We start from the raw sequence: 21,330 nt of genomic DNA on the forward strand, positions 1-21,330 counted from the left end.
TAAGAGCCGGCTTAGAGATCCTGCGCCTACAGCCTTCTTCTTCGCTCTCCTGGGAACTTACACTCTCCGTCTGCCCCTCTAACTTACACTTCTTTCTCGGCCGCCTCTGCTTTCCTTTCCAGTTCTTTTCTTTGGGATGCGGCTGTCTTCAGCTGGCTGGTTTTTCACAGCGACTCTGAAGGTGCCCAGTTTCCCCTCTGGGTACCAGGTGGGTGGAGGAGGGCGCCCGCAAAGGACCATTCCCGGGCCCTGCCCTCCCTTAGCCTCATTTGGGCGAAGCTGAGGGCCTAGGAGGAGATACTGCTGGAGGAAAGGAGGTGCCTTACTGTAGCTTTCTACTTCTGGGGCGTCCCATTTAAGAGTCGGTTCTCTTCTCTTTGAGCATCTGAAATGATTCTCTCAAACTCAGCTGGGATTGGTGGCTGACCTCATCCTGGGACTGAACCGCAAGAGAAACATTACTCTCTCCTCTTTCCTCAGATTGGTACCGTTGCCCTGGCAGCAAGGGAAGCGGGGGGACCTTTTCAGCCCCTCGCCATGAGAGACCCAGGAAAATGAGATTTGACCTTTTTAGTGTGGTCTTGCACACGTCTCAACCTTTCTTGCGTCTGTTATTTTCTCACGCTGAGTGAATGAACGGTTTCTGCTTATGTGTCGTCTTCAGATACAAGTCATCTCAGATGGCAACTAAGTGGTTTTGGTATACCCATATTCTTTTGCTCTCGGTTCTGCTTTAGAGAGTTAGGGTCTTGCAACTATTTCTGAACTCAATTTTTGCTTCTGTCGTCCCCATCCCCACGTCCGTTTCATTGATATGTAGTTTTTCCCTTCTCAAACCGACACGTTTTGTGTTAGGAAGGAATCTTAGAAGTTCATTTCAGGAATGAGGAAATAGGAGGCCAGGAAAGCTATATTGAGTACCTACTATATGAAAGGCATAATATTAGGTGTTTGGGGAGAGGAAGAGATGAGTCAAACATGTAGACACTTGCAGTTTCAGGTCTCGTTTTAAATGTTGCCTCCCAGAGAGGCTTTGCCAGAATTCAGTATCTGGAATTGCCCCCTTCACCATTATCCCGGTACCTTCATTGTCAGCGTAGTTATTCTGTTAACTTTGCCCCTTTCACACTAGATTATAAATTCCAAGTCTATGTCGTTCGTAGTTGGATCCCAGGGCTTATCACAGTGCCTGGAAAGCAATAGGCCTTCAATTAACATTTATTGAAAGAGTGATTAGATATATACATAAATAATATATTATTTGGGTTTAAGTTTCATGTTTAACAGAGTCTTAAGTTTTTTGAGTGAAGGTACAGACTGTATAACAAATTATGGGTGTTGATAATCAAAAGAGATTCTTTCTCCTGCCTGGATATTCTCTTATTAAAATGTTCTCTTGCCGGAAAAAAGGGGCATTTATTTATTTATTTATTTATTTTGAGGAAGATTAGCTCTGAGCTAACATCCACCTCCAGTCCTCTTTTTGCTGAGGAAGATTGGCCCTGAGCTAATAGCCATGAAAAAAAAGGATATTTAAAAAGTCAGCCAAGGGAATGGGAGTTATTGTTTAGTGGCTACAGAGTTTCAGTTTGGGAAGGTGAAAAGTTCTGGAAATGGATGGTGATGTTGGTTGCACAACAATGTGAATGTACTTAATGCCACTGAACTGTACACTTAAAAATGGTTAAAATGATAAATTTATCAGTTTTGGAGATTTTAGAGCTATATTCCTTGTGTTTGATTTTTCCCTGTCTTCTCTCAATTTCTTTTCCTTTCTTTGGCCAGGAAGAGTATTGGAAACATTATATATTTTTTCCTTTGATCTTCTAGCCATTTCCACCATCACTCTGCTTGCACTCTTGATTTAAAAGTTTTTGTTCTCATCTTTCACAGAATTTCACCCTTCTCCACCTAATCTTTTCTTTTTAATCTGACAAAATCAAGTGGAGCACTTTGAACTTAAATTCAGCTTCTAAATAAGTATCTCATCCTAAAATATTCCACTGCCTAGCTACCTCACTTCTATTTTTAGTGTTCCACCTGTCTCTGTCTTTAAAATTTAATTTAAATAATGTTTATTTGAAAAAAGTTTGGGTCATTTACATGTTTGCCTTTTTAATGCCAAATTTACTGTGACTTATTTGAAAAGGAGAGAATTAAAAGCAAGTAAAGCCATCTAATTACTTACTTTATAAGAGTAAGACTCACAGCAGAGTCTGAGTTGTGCTCCAGATTGTAGTATCATAAGGACACCCTTGTTGGTTATTGGATCCTGCTCCCAGTAAGTTTATTTTTGTTATGATTGAGCTTCCCATCAGTAACATTCCTTAGGCATGTGAAAATTGACGTTTTGTGTTACACACAGCTTTCCTTTGCTACCATTTTTGGATGCTTTAGTTAAGGTGATTTATTAGAGTTGAGTTCTTTACCAATTAGAATGCTGTTGGAAATTCTTCTAGAATATTTGAGAAGAAAATTCAGTTTATAGAAAAGCGCATGTTGAGAAATTTTATACATATGTACATCTTCTGGGGAGTAAGTCCAGGTTTTTTTTTTTCAGATTTCCAAAGATGTGACTTGTCTAGAAAATGTTAACAACTACTGTCTGTATCATTAATGAACTAATTTATGCAACTAACTAGCATACTGAGCATACAATATGTACTCAACAAATGTTGACGGTTGTTATTAATATCCAGCACCTACTGTATGCCCAGGCAAGAGTGGAGAGGAAATGGTGTCAAAGAATTAGGCAGGGGCTGGATCACTTAGGATTTTATAGGATGTTTCACCACAAGCCCAGCTGTGTGAGCTGCGATGGGAAGGCGCCAGAGAGACTGAAGAAAAGACCCAGAGACAGGGTATGAGACATAAGTGTTTATTGGGAACCTATGTACAGGGAGTCCAGGAGCAGCCAGCTGGACGGGGTTGTGCACTGCTCCTGAGAACAGAGAGGCAGTTGCTTAAGTAGGCAGGGAAACAAAGGCTACGTGCTTAGCAAGAAGAGCTGTCCTTGCATGACTAGCATTCCAAGGAACAGTAAGTAGCTCATGTAGCAGGGCTCTGTGTTCCTTCTAGACGTGATGTTCTTTGAGATAAGCAGATCCGGGATTGTTAAGACACCAGATGGTGGCATCTTTCCTTGAAGGGGGCCAGGATGGCACATAGTTACTATAGGGCATGTAGGTAATTGCTGGGCAAGCAAGGCCCTACACTCCACCCCCCATGTGTCTAAATGGCCCTTACAGTCTTATTGCACCATTCTTCCGTGGATACCTTTGAGCCAGACACATAGAGGAGCATTGCGACCATAGACCACAACAGCAGTAGAGAGTACAGCAAGAAAATTCAAGCAATAATAAAAAGGCAAGAATGCCAAAGGATGCTTTCTGCTGTGTTGAAGGGCAGGATTGAATCCAAGCAGAGACCAGCTCAGGAGACAAGGCATCGATGGCCTGTATATGGGTACGTAAGGAGGCTGTTGTGGAAGAAATGTTATGAGCATTGTCCGGGATATAGACATGACGTTCTACCTTTATTGGAGCACAAGTGCCTCCCTGAACAGCAGTGAGCATGTCAAGAGCCATTCTGTTTTGTAAAACTACTTTTGTCATTTAGGATGTTTCCTTGTTTAATAGTGTTACAGTGTGTCTGGTGTTATTTAGGGCTGCTGCCATACGTTGGACTAAGACAGACACTTTGCATTCTACATCAGTGGCCGTAGCCTGTGGGGAAAAGATGGTGAAGGGGTAAATCCATCCTGAAGTGTGTCACACACAATGACATGTGTGAACTGCCTCCCAGTTGGAAGGAAGCTGTTGAAGAGAAGACAGGATGCATGCAGGGATGTAGGGGTGTCCGCATGTGCATCTGCTAGTCCAATTATAAGGAAGATAGGGCCCACCGTGAGTATCACACGCCCACAACCATCCCCACAGAGTGGCATAGGCTCCTCTTTTTGTGGTGGTTTGTTTTCTTAGCCATGTATCAGCAGTCATAACAATTGTTTGGTTACACATTGTTTCAGGTGTCCACCCCATAACTTTTGAGGTACTTTCGTTTGGTGGTACAGAGTTGTTCTGATGTTCAATACACCAGGAAAGGGTACCTCTTAACTCTATTTGTACAGCATTAACCATCCTATGCCATCAAAAACAGAGTATCCCACCTTTAGGGTTATGTTAACCTGCTTACACACAAGCTGAAAGATGTAATCTCGAGTGGCATTGTAAGAGGGCACTGAAAGGTTACTTGGCCAGAGGGGAGTAGGAATGGGAAGGTGGGAGGTGATCCTCCAATCTTGCAGGGCTCTCCAGTCAGACATTGGCAGCTTCGAGACACCATGGTAACCCCATGGTCGAAGAGAGAGGCGGCTCACTGCATACCCAGCAGTTGGAGCAATTTGGTAATTTAGCAACAGTGTGTGCCCAATCAGTGGTGAGGTTAGCACACATTGTCCTAGGGATGAAAAGTAAGATGTTCAGAGGGAACAAAAACAGGGAGGTCATGACCGTCCAACAAGAAACACATGGTTGCAGTGTCTTGGGTTAGTATGGTACAAACCTGTGGTTTCAGGCCAGGATGGCAGTATCACACTACTTGTCCAGTTGGTGTGGGTGCCGTAGGGGCAGTGGTATAGGATAAGGGAGGAACAAGGACACACCAGAGGGGAAGGATGAAAGTGCCTTGGAGAATTGGAGGCCCTGGGTTAGTAAGTTTGGGGGTTTTGGGTGGTCTCCCCACAATAAAGGGCATTACTGTGATATCCTGTTCTAAGCCTGTCCCCCAAGGGGCTAAGCGACCACACCAGTGGGGCCCCACCAGTCCCAGGCCAAGTGACCACATGGGTCCTGGTAGGGAGTTTCTTAGGCAGAGGCACAAGCAAGTTGTTCTGAGTGCCTGTCTGTGGTTGTAGCTTTTCTACTTGGTAAGCTCTTGTCTATGGGCACACTATCATATTAAGTCCGTGTGTCAACATCCGATATGCGCTGGGTCAGGTACGTCTTTCACGTTCATTCAGTTGATGTATTGTAGTTGTTAGGCATCTCGTCCGGTGGGCTAGGGTCCTGTCGTCTGTTCTTAATTGTTGTTTCAGCAAGCTGTTCGTTCATTCCACCAACTCCACGGTTGTGGGGTTGTAAAATGCCAATGTATGTCCATTTGATCAGCCCATCTTTGCACCTGGTGGCCAGTGAAATGTGTACCTTGGTCACTGTCAATGTCTGTGGGGACACCATAATCAGTGCAGAGGTGTTCTAGGCCTCTTATGGTGGGTCTTTTGTGCGGCCTGTTTGCTGGGATATGCCTGCAGCAGCCTCAGATGTGTCTATGCAAGTAAGGGCATACCGGCAACTGTCAGAGAGAGGTAAGGGTCCAGTGTTATCCACATGCCAGCACCGGGTGGGTTGGTTGCCTCTGGTGATTTGGCCTACATCCTGGGGAATAGCCTGGGCTGCTGGACTCCCTGGATGTAAGCTCCCAATAAATGCTTGTGTCTCGTGCACCATCTCCATGTCTTTTCTTTGGTCTCTCCAATGCCTTCCCATCACAGCTTGCACAGCTGGGCTTGTGGTCAGACATAGGGCGTGGTAGATGTACTTTCATGAATTTAGCTGGGAAGAAGTTCTTTAAGCTGGAGAGTGACATGAACTGATTGACACTTTTAAAAAATCAGTTCTGGCCACTTTGTGGTGGTGGGGTGGGGAAGGAGTGAGAATGGGAGCAGGGAGACCTGTTAAGAGGCTATTGAAGTAGTCTAAGAGAGAAGTGATGGTTTCTTGGATTAATTGGTTTCAAGGTGTATTTTGGAGATAGAAAGTAGTGGATTTACTAATGGATTGGTTATGGAAGGGTGATGGAAAAGGAGGCATAAAGGATGACATCTGGGTTTTTGGTTTAAGAACTGGGGTTCATGATGGTGCTTTTTTTTTTGAGATGGAGACTACTGGGAGAGTGTGGTTTTGAATATATTAGACTTAAGGGTTTTTTTAGACATGTAAATGGAGAGAGATGTCAAGTAGCCATTTGGGTATACAACTCTGAAGTTTGGGGAAAGATTGAAACTGGAAATGAAAATATGGAGTCATTGGCATATAAATGATGGTAAAGGCTATGGGACTAGATGAGATCTCCTGAGACTTTAGGAGGAGAGTGAAGCCAGCCCAGGATGGGGCCTGAATGGAGGAGGAGACTAAAGAAGGAGTCAGTGAGGTAAGAGAGAAACCAGCATAGTGGTTTTATAAAAGCTGGAAGTGGAGTGTTTCAAGGAGAGTGGTCAGTATGTGAATGTTGCGAAGAGGTCACATATCAAAGAACAGAGACGTGACCACTGGGCTTAGCAACATAGGTCGTAGATGACCTTGACAACAGCAGTTCCATGCATGTAGGGGCAGAAGCCTGATTGTCACGGGTTAAGGAGAGAATGTGAGGTAAGGAAGTGGAGACAGCAGGATAGACAACTCAAGAACTTTTTCAGTATAGGAGGGGTGAGGAGGTCATGGGGTCAAGGAAGAGTTTTTTCAAAGAAGGGAAATTCTAGATGAGGCTTGCTTGCTGTTGGGTATGAGCCAGTAGAGAAGGTAGAAACTGATTGTGCAAAAGAGAGATGATTCAAGATGATGTCTTTTGACAAAGCAAGAGAAGATGAAATACAGAACCATAGCCGAGGAGTTTGTCTTTCAGAGCAGGGACAGTTAATTGATTGTAACTAGAGGAAAGTATGAGTGAAGATGCAGGTGGGTTTGTTGGTATTCATGTTTCCTAATACCCTATTAAAATATCGCTCCCATTTTAGAGATTGAAAAAGTGAGGTTTGATGAGGAAGAATGATTTATTTGTATAATATGGCCCAGTAGCATCAGTAGTTATAGAACTCAAATCTCTAGACTTCCAGGTGAGTCTTCCAGTTTGTTATGTTCTTTGAGATTGAAGCGTCATAAAATATAAATTAATGTATTTTGTGTCTTCTTAGCTCACCTGCGTGTTTTTTTCTAGGGACAGATCTGGAAGCATCTTTGCTAAGTTTTGAAAAACTTGACCGTGCCTCACCAGACCTTTGGCCAGAACAGTGTAAGTTTTTGGTTTCTTTATATCAGAATCGTTGCAGGAGAACTACTGCTACTTTGAGGGAGATTTTTGAACAGTTATCGTTTAACTGTAATGAATAAAATTTTTTTTTCTTTAGGATTGGCCCTGAGCTAACATCTGTTTCCAATCTTCCTCTTTTTTTTTTGCTCCCCAAAGCCCCAGTACCTAGTTGTATATCATAGTTGTAAGTTCTCCTAGTTCTTCTGTGTGGGACACCACCACAGCATGGCTTGATGAGCAATGTGTAGGTCCGTGCCCAGGATCCAAGCCGGTGAACCCCGGCCTGCCAAAGCAGACACCCGAACTTAACCACTATGCCACTGGGCCAGCCCCTTAAAATTTCTTTTACTTTGAAGGGAAGAGACTGAATTCTGTAGTCCAATGTTAAGAATAGCTGTTTGGTGGTTTCATTTTCTCAGAACACAGTGTAACTCAGGAAATGATAGGGAGCCTTTAAAAAATAATAATTTTAAAAAACTACACCTAATAAGTTCAAACAATACAGAGATACATAAAGTATTTCCTCACCTCCTTCAATCACTGTTACAAAGTTAACCACTGTTAATAGTTTACTATAGATATTTTGACCTTTTCTATGCTTATGCAGATAAGCAAATAAATATATATTTTTAAGTATATAGAAGGTTTTTGTTTTTTTTTTTACTATAATGATGGGATCATATGTACATGGTCTACAGCTTAATTTATTCCACCTAGTCATTTATTAATGGATCTTTCCAAGTTGGTAGGTATGGATCTACTTCATTCTTTTAAAATATTCCCTTGTATAGGTATACTATAGGTTATGTATTCTTGCCTTATTCGGAAACCTAAGTTCTATCTAGTTTTTGATATTACAAACAATTTAACAGTGTATGTCCTTGCATGTATATCTTTGTGCACATGGAAGAGGGTGGCTGTGTAAGAGAATGCCCATTTCCTCATATACTAGGCAATATTGGATGTTACTGATCTTTATTATTTTTACAGGGTTTTTTGGTATGTGAGGAAGATTGACGCTGAGCTCACATCTGTTGCCAATCTTCCTCTTGTTGCTTGAAGAAGATTGTTGCTGAGCTAACATCTGTGCCACTCTTCCTATTTTATGTGGGATGCCACCACTGCTTGACAAGCGGTGCTAGGTCTGCACCTGGGATCTGAAGCTGCGAGCCCAGGGCCACTGAAGCAGAGCACACAAACTTAACCACTAGGTCCTGGGATTGGCCCCAGGTTTTTCTGTTTCATTTTTTGTTTTTATTAGTGAGGTTGAACGTTATTTTATTTTTAAATATCTGGTTATCTTTTTATTTTTAATGTGATTCTTCCTGTGAGACATTTACATAAACAATTGGATTGACAGAACAGCATACCTAAAAAGGAAATTTAAACTTTTTGATAAGGATTATTGTATCTCACCATCCTCTTGTCCAGCTCACAACTCACTCCAGATACTTCAAAGTTCAGTTAAGGCATTATTTTCTCTGAGAAGCTTTTCTTGCCCCCTCAGTCTGATTTAGATTTACATTGTTTTTTGCGAGGGGGGTCTTCCCATAGCATCTGGTATCTTTCTTGGAGCACTTAAAAAATGTTATAGCTGTTGGTTTACTCTCTCTCCTCTTCCAGACTATAAGCTCCTTGAGGACAAGGCTGCTTTCTTCTTTCTTTTTTTTTTTTTTTTTTTGATTTTTTTGATTTTTTTTCCTTTTTCTCCCCAAAGCCCCCCAGTACATAGTTGTATATTCTTTGTTGTGGGTCCTTCTAGTTGTGGCATGTGGGACGCTGCCTCAGCATGGTTGGATGAGCAGTGCCATGTCCGTGCCCAGGATTCGAACCAACGAAACACTGGGCCGCCTGCAGCGGAGCACGCGAACTTAACCACTCAGCCACGGGGCCAGCCCCTGCTTTCTTCTTATCTGAATCCTCTTTGTCCAGAGCACTGAAATGTTTATTGAAGGAATAATGTTGTGTTTGTGTTTGTTTTTTGTTTTTAAGTACCAGGCGTTGCTGAATTTGCAGCTTCCTTCAAAAGTGTAAGTAGTATCATTCTTACCTAATGAAGTTTATCCAATGTTTTGCCCCTGGGTAAAAGTTCCAATATCTCTTATTTCTTTGTTTTCAAGAATAATGTCATGGCCTTCAAATCAATTTGTAACTGTAGCCCTGGAAATCTGTTTATATTATCATCATGTTAATTGATGATAATGTCTTCCTCTGTCCAAATGCTCTATTTTGGTGTTTTGACCTTTGTTGGTTAGCCTCTTTTCTCAGCTCTAAAAGCTTTTAAGGTGAGGCAGTTGAAATATTTAATGTAATGCCAGTATTCTTTTGCTCAACCTATGATTTTGAGGCTTTTCCCTTTTTTTGGTGCATTAAGACCTTAGCTTATACTTCCTTAGAGCTCTTTGAAATTTCTCAGTGGCCCATCAGAAATCTAAAGGAAAACATCCATTAGAGGCACAGCTTTTCCACTTCCAGGGCACCAAGCATTGTGCTTGATGCTCTAAATATATTTTCTTATATATTCCACACCAGGAGAATATGATGATTATAATGTTAACTAGCACTTACATAGTGCTTACCATATGCCAGGCATTGTTATAAGCACTTTACATGTATTATTTCATCTTCCCAAAACCATGTGAGATATAGGTACTATTATCATCCAGACAAGGAAATAGGCCCAGAGAGGTTAAGTATATTTCCCAAGGATATAGTTATAAGTGGCAGAACTAGGCTTTGAACCCATTAGTCTCCTTACCAGCATCCATACTCTAAAGACTGTGCTTAGAAGCATCTGAGCCCAATGTTAAAAGCACCAACAGAGAAACTTGAAAGTTAAGTTACTTGCCCAAGACCTGGTGAGTGATAGGCCAAGATTTGAACACAGGTATGTCTGATTCCAAAGCCCGTACTCTTTCTATTAAATCATGCCCTTGGGGATTTGTAATATAACTCTCACAGTACCTTACTGTATACTTAGCATTCTCTATTCATTATTAGAGTTAAAGGTGCTGAGTTAAATATTAAGGCCCCTCTGGGCCTGTGGCTTTCAGGTCCCATGAGAGTATTTGTTCAGAGGGAGTCTGATTTTGTAGCTTCTTTCATTTTCTCAAGAGCTGGGATTGTGTGAAAACTGGCCTGTGCTGCTTTAGCATCCAATAAGGCCTCGGCATGAGGAGTGCAGGGTAGCTAGGCTTTAGAGTCAGACCCACTCGGATTTGAATCCTGAAATCTGCTACATAACTATCTGTGACCCGAGAAAGTTTCCTAACATTTTTGAGCTTTAGTTTTCTCAGCTGAAACTACTTCATAGGATTGTTAGTATAAAATGCTATAATGCATGTTAAACACTTTGCATGGTGTCTAGGACATAATAAACAATCCACAGTCACTATTATAATTATTATAGCAACTTTAATCTAGTAGATTGAGTAAAAAGGACCTGAATTAATTTTCTTAGATTCTCATTCATACTTAGTTTTCAGTTAATTATATTTGGTTACAACTAAGTATTTTAAGTTGTAAATATAAATAAGTATTTTTAAAAAAAACTTTGAGTATAATGTTTCTTAAAAATCTGATTAAATATTTACACCTTTTTCCTAGAAGTGTGCACATACATATCATTATGAGTTTTGTTTCTGTGGGTTGAGGGCCATCTTAGGACCCTAGGTTAAGAGTCCCTGGTATAGTCTGTTTCCCTACTGGGGGTAGAAATGGTGAGTTTGACCTACAGCCTTCTACAGGAGGCAGTATGGAGTAGTAGTTTCTGAACTCAGGCTTCGTGGGTTTTGAATCCTGGTAGCACTAGCTGTGTGACCTGAGGCAGGTGATTTATTATCTTCCTCTACTTTGGTTTTTTTCATTTGTAAAATGAGGATAATAATACCTGTGTCACAGGGTTGATTTGGAAAGTAAATGACATGATACATTTAAAGTGTTTTACTTGTCACATAGTGGCAAGCAAATGTTAATTTTAATTTTTTTGGTGAGGAAGATTAGCCTGAGCTAACATCTGTGCCAGTCTTCCTCCATTTTGTGTATGGGATGTCTCTACAGCATGGCTGATGAGTGGAGTAAGTCCACATCCAGGATCCGAACCTGTGAACCCAGGCCGCCACGTGGAGCGTGCAGAACTTTAACCACTCAGCCATGGGGCCAGCCCCAGTAAATGTTAATTTTAAATAAAGGAAAAGGGCTCAAAGCTGAAGCAGTCTTGCTCAGCTGTACCTATCTGCACAACAGAATCATCAGTGTGCAGCTGTGGAGCTTTTGAAAAATACATATGTAATGTCCCTTGCTCTGTACTCTCCACTGGACCCTTCCCCAACTCCTGATGTTCTAAATCTATACATCTGGGGTGTGGCCAGGGCATTTGTATTTTTTTTAAGTTGCATAGATAACTCTTGTATACAACTAGGATTGAAAACTTGCCCCAAAGCTATTCTAAGAATGGGCTCTCCTTCATATTTTGTTAAGTTCACTTTCAGAAATGAGAAGATAACTTAAAGTTAAAATTTTGTAAAATATCTACAATAAAATGTAGTTTCAAATGTTGATCAATACTGTCTTCTCTCATTCAAAATAAGGATTTTATTATTCTTGATTCTTCTTTGAATCTTCTCCTCTGCCAGAGAATGTTACTTATTGATGATTGTTTCAAACAGTCCAGCTATAGGCTTTCACCAGAACTGAATTTCAAGTAGTTTCTTTCGCTGCTATACTAAACTTTTTGTGCCTAAAACACTAATGATAGTCAGACCTAATTCTCCCAAGATCGTTTCTCTGAGACCTACTTTAAAAGGTGAGCAGTATTATTTTGTAAGGTGACTATTTATAGGCCATGTCTGAACCTGGGAAAATCGGGGTTTTTGAAATTGTAATTTGCCAAAATTTTCAAACTACTTGAAGGCTATGTGACAAGCTCCTTTTCCTGTAAGAAGGAAGAGTGGGGTCTCTTCACGTTTTGTATGTGTCTCAATGGATATATATATGCTTATGTTCTGACAGCCTATTACCAGCTCTCCACCCAAATGGATGGCTGAAATAGAACGTGATGACATCGACATGTTGAAAGGTAAGCAATGCTGGTGGCCTCTTTTAACCTGATGTTTATGCTCTTCCCCAAACCACCTTTCCAACTTTTCTCTCACTATTCCCTTAAAAGTATTCTTGGTTGCAACCAGACTGCCTACGTAACCATACTTATTCATAGTTCTTCATATCTAAATGCCTTTCTCTACTTCTCCACGTGTAGAAGTCCTGCCAATTTAAGACTCAGTCATGATGATTTCTTCTGCTGCTAAATTCCCTTAAAATATTAACTTTATTTTGTATAATGCTTATAGTTAACAAAAAGCTCTCACATAAATTTTCTCATTTGATTCTCATAAAGATCCTGTGAATTAGGTATGATGATATCTGAAGTTTAGAGATTAACTTAACCAAGATTTATTAGAAAGAGTTAAAATTTAAACTCTGATCTTTTAAGTCTAGTCTCTTGCCACTGTAATACAAGTGCCTTATTTAGGATTTACTGCCATATATTGTTGTCAGTACTATTAATTGACAAACTCTTAGTGGGTTAAGACCTGTCTTTTCTTTCTTTCTGTCCCATCAATTTCTCCCATAAAGAATACTGTAAGTAGTGAATATTGTTGTTTGATAAATGACTCGGAACTCAACCACAAAGTGGAAATTTAAATTAAAAAACATTAATTTTCCTTGATTTTGCTCTACTTCATTTAATTTTTTATCATCCTTCTGGTGATAAGATTCATGATGGTTGTGAAGTAATAGACTGAAATTAAGGTAAAAATCTGGGATTCTTGAACTATTTAAGCAGCTGAACAGATCAAGAAAGTCTGCGTATGCCTGATATGGATAATGAATGTGGCATGATAAGTGGGAGAAAGTAACATCTTCATCTGATTTCAGAAGTAGTTCATTGTTCTGTATGAAATGCTTAAATGCAGATCCCCTCCACCAACCATGGAAAAATTAAGTCTCAAGGGCATCTCAGGTTCATTGTTCTAATGTTCCAAATAGACATTTATATAATATCCCATCAGTATGTACTTTCTAAGGAAACTTTTAAATTTTTAATAAGGATCCTAGTATTATTTTCCAAGCAAATTGACTTGTGTCTTAAACCTAAAAGGAATGAGTGCTATTCAAATGAAAATCTGGAAAATAAGTTTTTATTTTAAGTATACTTTTTATCTGATAAACTTAAAAAGTCTTAGAGGAATTTGATTTGAAGGGAAAGTTTGGATTAATATTTAGTCTTTGCTTTCTGGACTTAGGGAAATGGGGAGCAGTAAGTAGTTGCTGTTTTGTAAATGATAGTGGAGACAGTGTCCATTTTGCAAGACAGAGATGTGTCTGTGGGCTTTCTCAATGCTATGTCAAATCACAAAGTTTCATATTTTAATGGTGTATTTATTTTGTATGATAGGCAAAGTAAATGTTATAAAAAGATCCTTAGGATAAAACACATAATTTACTATTTTGTCTATACTAACTCTCTTCTCATTAAGTGGGTAAGCTCATCTGAGGCATTTTGCAGTAGTGGGATAAATCCACTGGGGTGGGTGTGTGTCTGTGTGTGTGTGTATAGAGGGAATGATTGGATGAGAAGAGATGTGGATGCATTTTCTACGTATTTGCTAGGAATTAAGCTTGAAAACTTTTATAACAAGGATTCCCAGCCCAAATGAGTTGTTGCTAGAGAACAGTGGAAAGAAATGGTATTGAAATAAATGACTCTGTTTCAGAACTGGGGAGCCTCACCACAGCTAATTTGATGGAGAAGGTACGAGGCCTACAGAACTTGGCCTATCAGCTGGGGCTGGATGAGTGTGAGTACCCAGATCACATTTATTCAGGGTTGCATGTTGTGTATTTCATGATGAGTTCTAGCTATAATTCAGAAGGTATCTTTATTAGGTGTTCTGAAGGTAAGAAGTCACTGTAATCTAAAGTGTGCCTTTTATGATAGTGTGTGCTGGAATAATTACTGAGTTTACTAGGTAACAAGTTATTTTTCTCTGTACAGTAAAAGTATATTGGAAACCCTTTCAGTTTTAAGTGATAGAATGTCAAATCAAACTAGCGTGAGCAAAACTGGGACATTATTAGTTCACATAAATTAAAATTCCAGGAGTAGAAATAGCTTGGAGAATATCTACTTCCATGACTCTTAAGGATGTCATTGAGATGTGCTCTTGTTCTTGCTTTTGTTTTCTATCTCAAGGCTTTGCTTCATTCATGTATTAGTCTTATTCTTTGGTGCTGCAGATGACTTTTTCCTAGAACTGGGGAAGGTGGCCAGAACAGCTCGAGTTTATGTGGTTTTCAGTCTCTTAATTCCCCAGAGAAAGAACGTGTTTTCTGAAAATTCCAACAGAAAGGTCCTAGTGAGGACTGTGTTCCATCTTGGCTCACATACCTATCCCGGAACCAGTCCTTCAGCCAGGTAGCATGGAACACTCTGATGGACCAGGCCTAGGTCCTGGGTGCAGACACAGATTGGAAGAGTCAGTCTACTCAAATCACATGGAATTGGAGGGAACAATTAGTTCCCCAATGGAAGGGATAGATAGCAGACCAAGAACATAATCTACCATAAGTAATATTTTAAAAGTTCTCATTTATTCCTGTCTGCTTTCTATTCTTTTAGTTTAAAATTATTTCTTTATAGGTTGTATCTTTTCCCATACAGTATTCATTATAAAACTGGAAAAGGAATGGGACATTCTCACTTTGTAATTGAAAGAGATACTCAACATAAATACAGTTGTTAGAACTTTGTTCCCAGTGTGTATCTCCCGAGACATTCATAAATCCACAGTTTTGAGAAGCTACTATAGCTTATAGTTTTCCTCAGAATTGCAAGTTTTGCACTGATTAGAACAATCCCAAAAGCACTTTCATAAATTGTTTTTCTTGTTTGTAGAGTGTATAATGGATTTGTTCATATAATTGGTTACTGCCAAATTCAACATTTCACTTTAGAATTTAGCTTAAAACTTCTGATTTTTGACTAATAGTTAGCCATCTCCTTAGCCATCTTTATCTTCTCTTTATTTTCAATACTGTAATTAGCAGTTGGCTTTCTTTTACCCGGAAAACATTTTTTAATCACTTCGTGAATCAAGGAGCAGAAAATAACAAACTGCTTTGAGATGTGGTTGTTAGGTGGTCTGCTAGGTTCGCATTGTTACCTCGCTTTCCTCTGTGTACTGTCATTTCTCGTGAGTAAAGTTTATATCTTGGCAAAAGTACTAATTACCAGGTATGTCACGGACCTCCAGGGTTTATAATGAAAAGGCAAGCTGCGATTATTAAATTTGTGAATGCAAGACTTGTATCATATAGAACTTGATTCTGTTTCTAGCTCTGGCTAATAAAAGCTGTAATGATCATAATAATCCTTTGTTTCTCAGTGTCAATTCTTTTTATGAAATAAATTTTATGCTCGCCTTATCAAGAAGATGCTATATTCACAATCCCTGACTTCAAAACATACTACAAAGCTACAGTAATCAAAACAGCATGGTACTGGTACAAAAACAGGTGCAGAGATCAATGGAACAGAATTGAAAGCCCAGAAATAAAACCACACATCTATGGACAGCTTATCTTTGACAAAGGAGCTGAGGGCATACAATGGAGAAAAGAAAGTCTTTTCAACAAATGGTGCTGGGAAAACTGGAAAGCCACATGTAAAAGAATGAAAATTGACCATTCTTTTTCACCATTCACCAAAATAAACTCAAAATGGATTAAAGACCTAAAGGTGAGACCTGAAACCATAAGGCTTCTGGAAGAAAACGTAGGCAGTACACTCTTTGACATCAGTATTAAAAGGATCTTTTCAGACACCATGCCTTCTCAGAGAAGGGAAAGAATAGAACGAATAAACAAATGGGACTTCATCAGATTAAAGAGCTTCTTCAAGGCAAATGAAAACAGGATTGAAACAAAAAAACAACCCACTAACTGGGAAAAAATATTTGCAAGTCATATATCTGACAAAGGCTTAATATCCTTAATATATAAAGAACTCTCGCAACTCAACCACAAAACATCAAACAACCCAATCAAAAAATGGGCTGGAGACATGAACAGACATTTCTCCAAAGAAGATATACTGATGGCCAATAGGCACATGAAAAGATGTTCATCATCGCTGATCATCAGGGAAATGCAAATCAAAACTACGCTAAGATATCACCTTACACCCGTTAGAATGACAAAAATATCTAAAACTAATAGCAACAAATGTTGGAGAGGTTGCGGAGAAAAAGGAACCCTCATACACTGCTGGTGGGAATGCAAACTGGTGCAGCCACTATGGAAAACAGTATGGAGATTCCTCAAAAAACTAAAAATAGAACTACCATACCATCCAGCCATCCCACTACTGGGTATTTATCCAAAGAGCCTGAAGTCAGCAATCCCAAAAGTCCTGTGCACCCCAATGTTTATTGCAGCACTGTTTACAATAGCCAAGACGTGGAAGCAACCTAAGTGTCCAGCAACAGACGAATGGATAAAGAAGATGTGGTACATATATACAATGGAATACTCCTCAGCTGCAAAACAGAACAAAATCATTCCATTTGCAATAACATGGATGGACCTTGAGAGAATTATGTTAAGTGAAATAAGCCAGCGAGAGAAAGATAATCTGTGTATGACTCCACTCATATGAGGAATTTAAAACTATGGACCAAGAACAGTTTAGTGGATACCAGGGGAAAGGTGGGGTGGGGGGTGGGCACAAAGGGTGAAGTGGTGCACCTACAACACAAGTGACAAACATTAATGTACAACTGAAATTTCACAAGATTGTAACCTATCAATAACTCAATGAAAAGAAAAATAAAAAAAAATAAAAAATAAAAAAAAAGATGCTATATTATGAAATATATTATGCTATATATAAGATCCTATATGTACCAAATATTAATCAACAGTATTATCTTTAGTTAGTTGTAGTTGAAGTTATTATATTCCCTCTGTTTGGTTTTTCTTTTTCTGCTTTCCTACTCAGAAAGATAATGAAGTGTTTTTTTTTTTTTTTACCACTTTTTATTATGGAAAATTGTAAACGTATACCAAGATAGAATAGAATAATAACCTCATGTACTCATGACCTGGCTTCGATAGTCAATATATGGCCAATCTATTTCACTTATACCAATTTTGCATAATTATTTTAAAGCAAATCGCAGGTATCATAGTACTTCATTGCTAAATAACTTAATATGTGATTTCAAAAGATGAGGACTTTCTCTGTTTTTTAAAAAAATATAACCACAATTCCATTATTGTGCCTAAAAAATTTTAACTAACTTGCTTGATATCATCAAATAGCCAATCAGGATTCACATTTCCCAGATTAGCTCATAATTGTCTTTATGTATGCAGTTGGTTTGTTTGAATCAGGCTCTAAATAAGGTTCATATACTGTATTTGACTGATATGTCTCTTAAGTCTCTTTTAATCTGTCATAGTTGCAGCTCCCTTTTATTTTCCTTTGTCATTTATTAAACCTAGTTATGTGTTCTGTAGAATTTTCCACATTCTGGATTTCGTTGCTCACATCCCTCTGGTAGTGCTTAATATGTTCATCTATCCCTTTTTATCTCCTGCTAGTTAGATCTAGAAGCTTGCACAGATATAGGCTTGATTTTTTTTTTCTTTTTTTTGGTGAGGAATATTCACCCTGAGCTAACATCTGTTGTCAATCTTCCTCTTTTTGTTTTTTTTTCACTTGAGGAAGTGAAACATCCTTGAGGATGTTGAGGAGCTACCATCCATGCCAGTCTTCCTCCACTTGGTATGTGGGATGCTCCACAGCTTGGCTGATGAGTCGGGTAGGTCTAGGTCTGTGCCCAGGATCTGAACCTGCTAACTCAGACCCCTGAAGCAGAGTATGCAGAACTTTAACCACTCGGCCATGGAACTGGCCCCCTAGGCTTGATTTTTATTTTTATTTTGGCAAGGATATTTCATAAATGGTGTTGTTTACATCCGTCAGAAGATACATCATGTCTGCTTGTCTCTCTTTGTGATATTAAGATTAATTAGTTGACAAAGGTATTGTTAGTCTGCTATATGATTCATTGTCAAATTCTCCATCAGCCTTTGATAACTGCCTAGGTCCACTATTTTATTACAGGTTGCAAAATGGTAATATTCTACTTCTGTCATTCTTTCTTATTAGCTAGAATTTTCTGTGATGGGCTTTATCTTATTAACTCTTTATTATTACTTTAAAAATTGTTCTTACTGGATAAACGATTCTTTCTTTTTACCAGTTTTTAGAATAATGAGTCAGTTCTCTAACCATCAATAAAGTCTTTTAATGGCTTTCTACAGAATCAGAAAGTTGATGTGGTTTGTTTTAGTTTTAAATCCACACAGTTAAAGCCATTATTACTAAGTGTTTGCATTTCTAAAACTTAAAGCTTTGGAGGTGGGGATTTGAAATCACCTAACTCAGCCACCTTAAGCACAAAACCAAAATTCCGTGGCAGAAATGCTCCTTTCTGCCAGGTGAGTCCTGTGAGCATAGCTGAGATTTTTCAACATGATTTTCTAGTTCAAAATTCAGCTTTATTTCAACTTCTGTAGCAGTGTTTTGCAACTGTCTCATTTTCCCTGATCATAATGAATTAACTGACATATAGAAAATAGTTTTTAAATTTAGAATTTGAAAGAATTATATTGATATGTATGGGACTTCTTAGATACAGTCTCTCTTTGTTTTATTGTGTATGGCGTATTTGCATAAAAGCAAGATCTTTTTTTTGTCCTTACAGATTATTCATCTACTCTAGGGGTTGACATTTACTTGACACCCTAATCTGGTGTTTCGATGTCTCAGTCCTCTTTCCTGCATTAATTGAAAGGATGACATGGATGAAAAATAAGCAATAGGAACTGATGAATCCCCAAGGACCAGTGATCCTGTTTTCATGCAAATATCTGCACTGATAAAGATGATGGAAAGAAAAAAAATGCAAAAAATATTTGTCCTCAAAACATGATTGTTTGTCACTTCCCTAGAGCGTTGTTAAATGTTAGTGTAGAAATAATGTGAACCTTCTAGGGCTGATAGTAACTAGATTGTGTCTTTTGGAAGATGACCCTGCCCTTTGATTTGGTACGTGATTATGTCTCGATAACCTTTATGGTGTGCAGATTTTGGAATGAAATAAGTTTTTGTATAGGCATTTATAGCTTCTCATGATTGGGGCCCCTTGGCTTGACTTGGGCAGTTAATTTATATGAAATTCCCATGGAATATATAGAAATACAAAAAATTGTAAACTGCTTTATCATATAAAGAATTCTGTTTCTGTTACTTCCATCTGAGTTCAATGTCCTTCCTGTTTTACTGGAACTGTTAATAGTTACCTTCTAACTGGCCTCCCTGCCTCTCCACTACCCCATTCCTGTTCATCTTGTTTACCATTAGCAGATTAATTTTTCTAAAGTACCATTTGCTTCTTTGTTTGTCCTTTGCCCATGTCATCAGTAGTACTTCATTACCCATGTGATGAAATTCAAATTCCTTAGCATGGCATTCAGAATCCTCTACACTCTGGCCCTAGTGTAATCTCTAGCCTTTTTACTTACTTCTCCCCTACCAAACATCATGCATGGTCCCCATTTCAAATACTTACTGTCTCTGGAAGACCTCTCCGTCTTCTTAATTCCATTCGTGCTATTCCTTTTTCTCAGAAAGCCCTCCCTGACCTATTTCTAGTACAGTTGTGCACTGCGTAACAACATTTCAGTCAATGACGGAATGCGTACATGACAGTGGTCCCATGAGATTAGTACCATGTAGCCTAGGTTTGTAGTAGGTTATGCCATCTAGGTTTGTGTAAGTACACTCTGGTGTTCGCACAATGATGAAATTGCCTAATGACATATTTCTCAGCACGTCTCCCCATCATTAAGCGATGTGACTATATTAGAACTTTCATTCATCCTCCATTATTCAGTCCAAGATTCACCTCTTTCATCAGCCTTTCCTTTTCATACCTGATCTGGAAAGTGAATTTTCTTTCCTGGCCTCCCAAATTGCTCCTAGAGCAGTTCATTTGTTTCCTTTGTATGGACTTTTACCGTCCTGGGACATTTTTGATACATTTCTTATCTCTTGGATCGATTGTAACTCTTTAAGATAAAAACCATATTTTTAGGCTTTGTAGCCCATGGAGTACCTGGCATATAATAAATATGCAATGTGTATTTGCTGATTGAATGATCAACTGCTGATGCCTTCAAATGAAATGAAAGAATTTTTCTAATGAAATCCATTGACTTAAAACTGAAAAGGTGGAAGCTTCTGGAAATTGTTCTTTTTTTGAATAGTTTTTGTTTTATTTAATTAATTAATTCATTCATTCATTTATCTTGTGAGGAAGATTGGCCCTGAGCTAACATCTGTTGCAAATCTTCCTCTTTTTGCTTGAGGAAGATTGTTGCTGAGCTAACGTCTGTGCCAGTCTTCCTCTATTTCATGTGGATTGCTGCCACAGCGTGGCTTGACGATGGTCTAGATCTGTGCCCAGGATCTGAACCTGTGAACCATGGGCTGTCAGAGCAGCGCGCGTGAACTTAACCACTACACCACCAGGCCGACCCCTGGATAGTTTGTGTTTTATTGATGAGAAGTAACATTTGAAGATCTCATAATGTCCGGAACTTTTCCTCTTAAGATAGTAGATGATCAACCTCCCATAGTAAAAACAGTGTGAAGCTTGTTGATAATGGATTGGGTTTATCCTCTACCTGAACCCTACTCCATCACTCTTATGACCTGGGCATGATCCTGATTTAGCCTTGTAAGTTACAACAGTACATAGCTTGCTTTATTCCTAAGACCCACTGAACTATTGTGAATCCTGTTAAATACTGATTCCTAGTGGTTTTTACCCTTTAAAAAAAATATCCCCTTGTGTCTGAGGCTACAAACCTTTTAGTAGTCATGCAGATGACCTCCTTACTGGCTATATTTGACATATTTTTAAGTACAATGTGAAAATTGGGAAAGTAGCCGATCATGCCATTTGAAACTAGGTCTAAAGCTTTGGGCTCTAATACATTTATTCTTTTTTCTTTTTCTTTTTTTTAGAACAGCTTTATTGAGATACAATTCACTTGCCCTACAATTCACTTATTTATAATGTGCAGTTTAATGATTTTTAGTATATTCAG

General features: G+C 38.9%; 1 protein-coding gene across 8 annotated transcripts in view; it reads left to right on the forward strand.

Moving 5' to 3' along the window:
* The window catches only part of LIN52 (lin-52 DREAM MuvB core complex component), a 112,170-nt gene that overhangs the window by 405 nt on the left and 90,435 nt on the right, over positions 1-21,330 (forward strand). For 4 of the 8 annotated variants that reach the window (XM_001490424.7, XM_023628090.2, XM_023628091.2 and 1 more), the window contains exons 2-5: positions 6,994-7,068; positions 9,079-9,116; positions 12,097-12,163; positions 13,863-13,946. In XM_001490424.7, coding sequence (XP_001490474.1) covers positions 6,994-7,068; positions 9,079-9,116; positions 12,097-12,163; positions 13,863-13,946 — 264 coding nt within the window. Of the gene's footprint in view, positions 1-28; positions 3,466-6,993; positions 7,069-9,078; positions 9,117-12,096; positions 12,164-13,862; positions 13,947-15,533; positions 17,024-21,330 lie in introns of those variants that run through there. The other 4 variants (XM_070250156.1, XM_070250154.1, XM_070250157.1 and 1 more) reach the window with 3 other exon arrangements.

This window comes from Equus caballus, chromosome 24, assembly GCF_041296265.1.
Source record: "Equus caballus isolate H_3958 breed thoroughbred chromosome 24, TB-T2T, whole genome shotgun sequence".
NCBI classification, from domain to species: domain Eukaryota; kingdom Metazoa; phylum Chordata; class Mammalia; order Perissodactyla; family Equidae; genus Equus; species Equus caballus.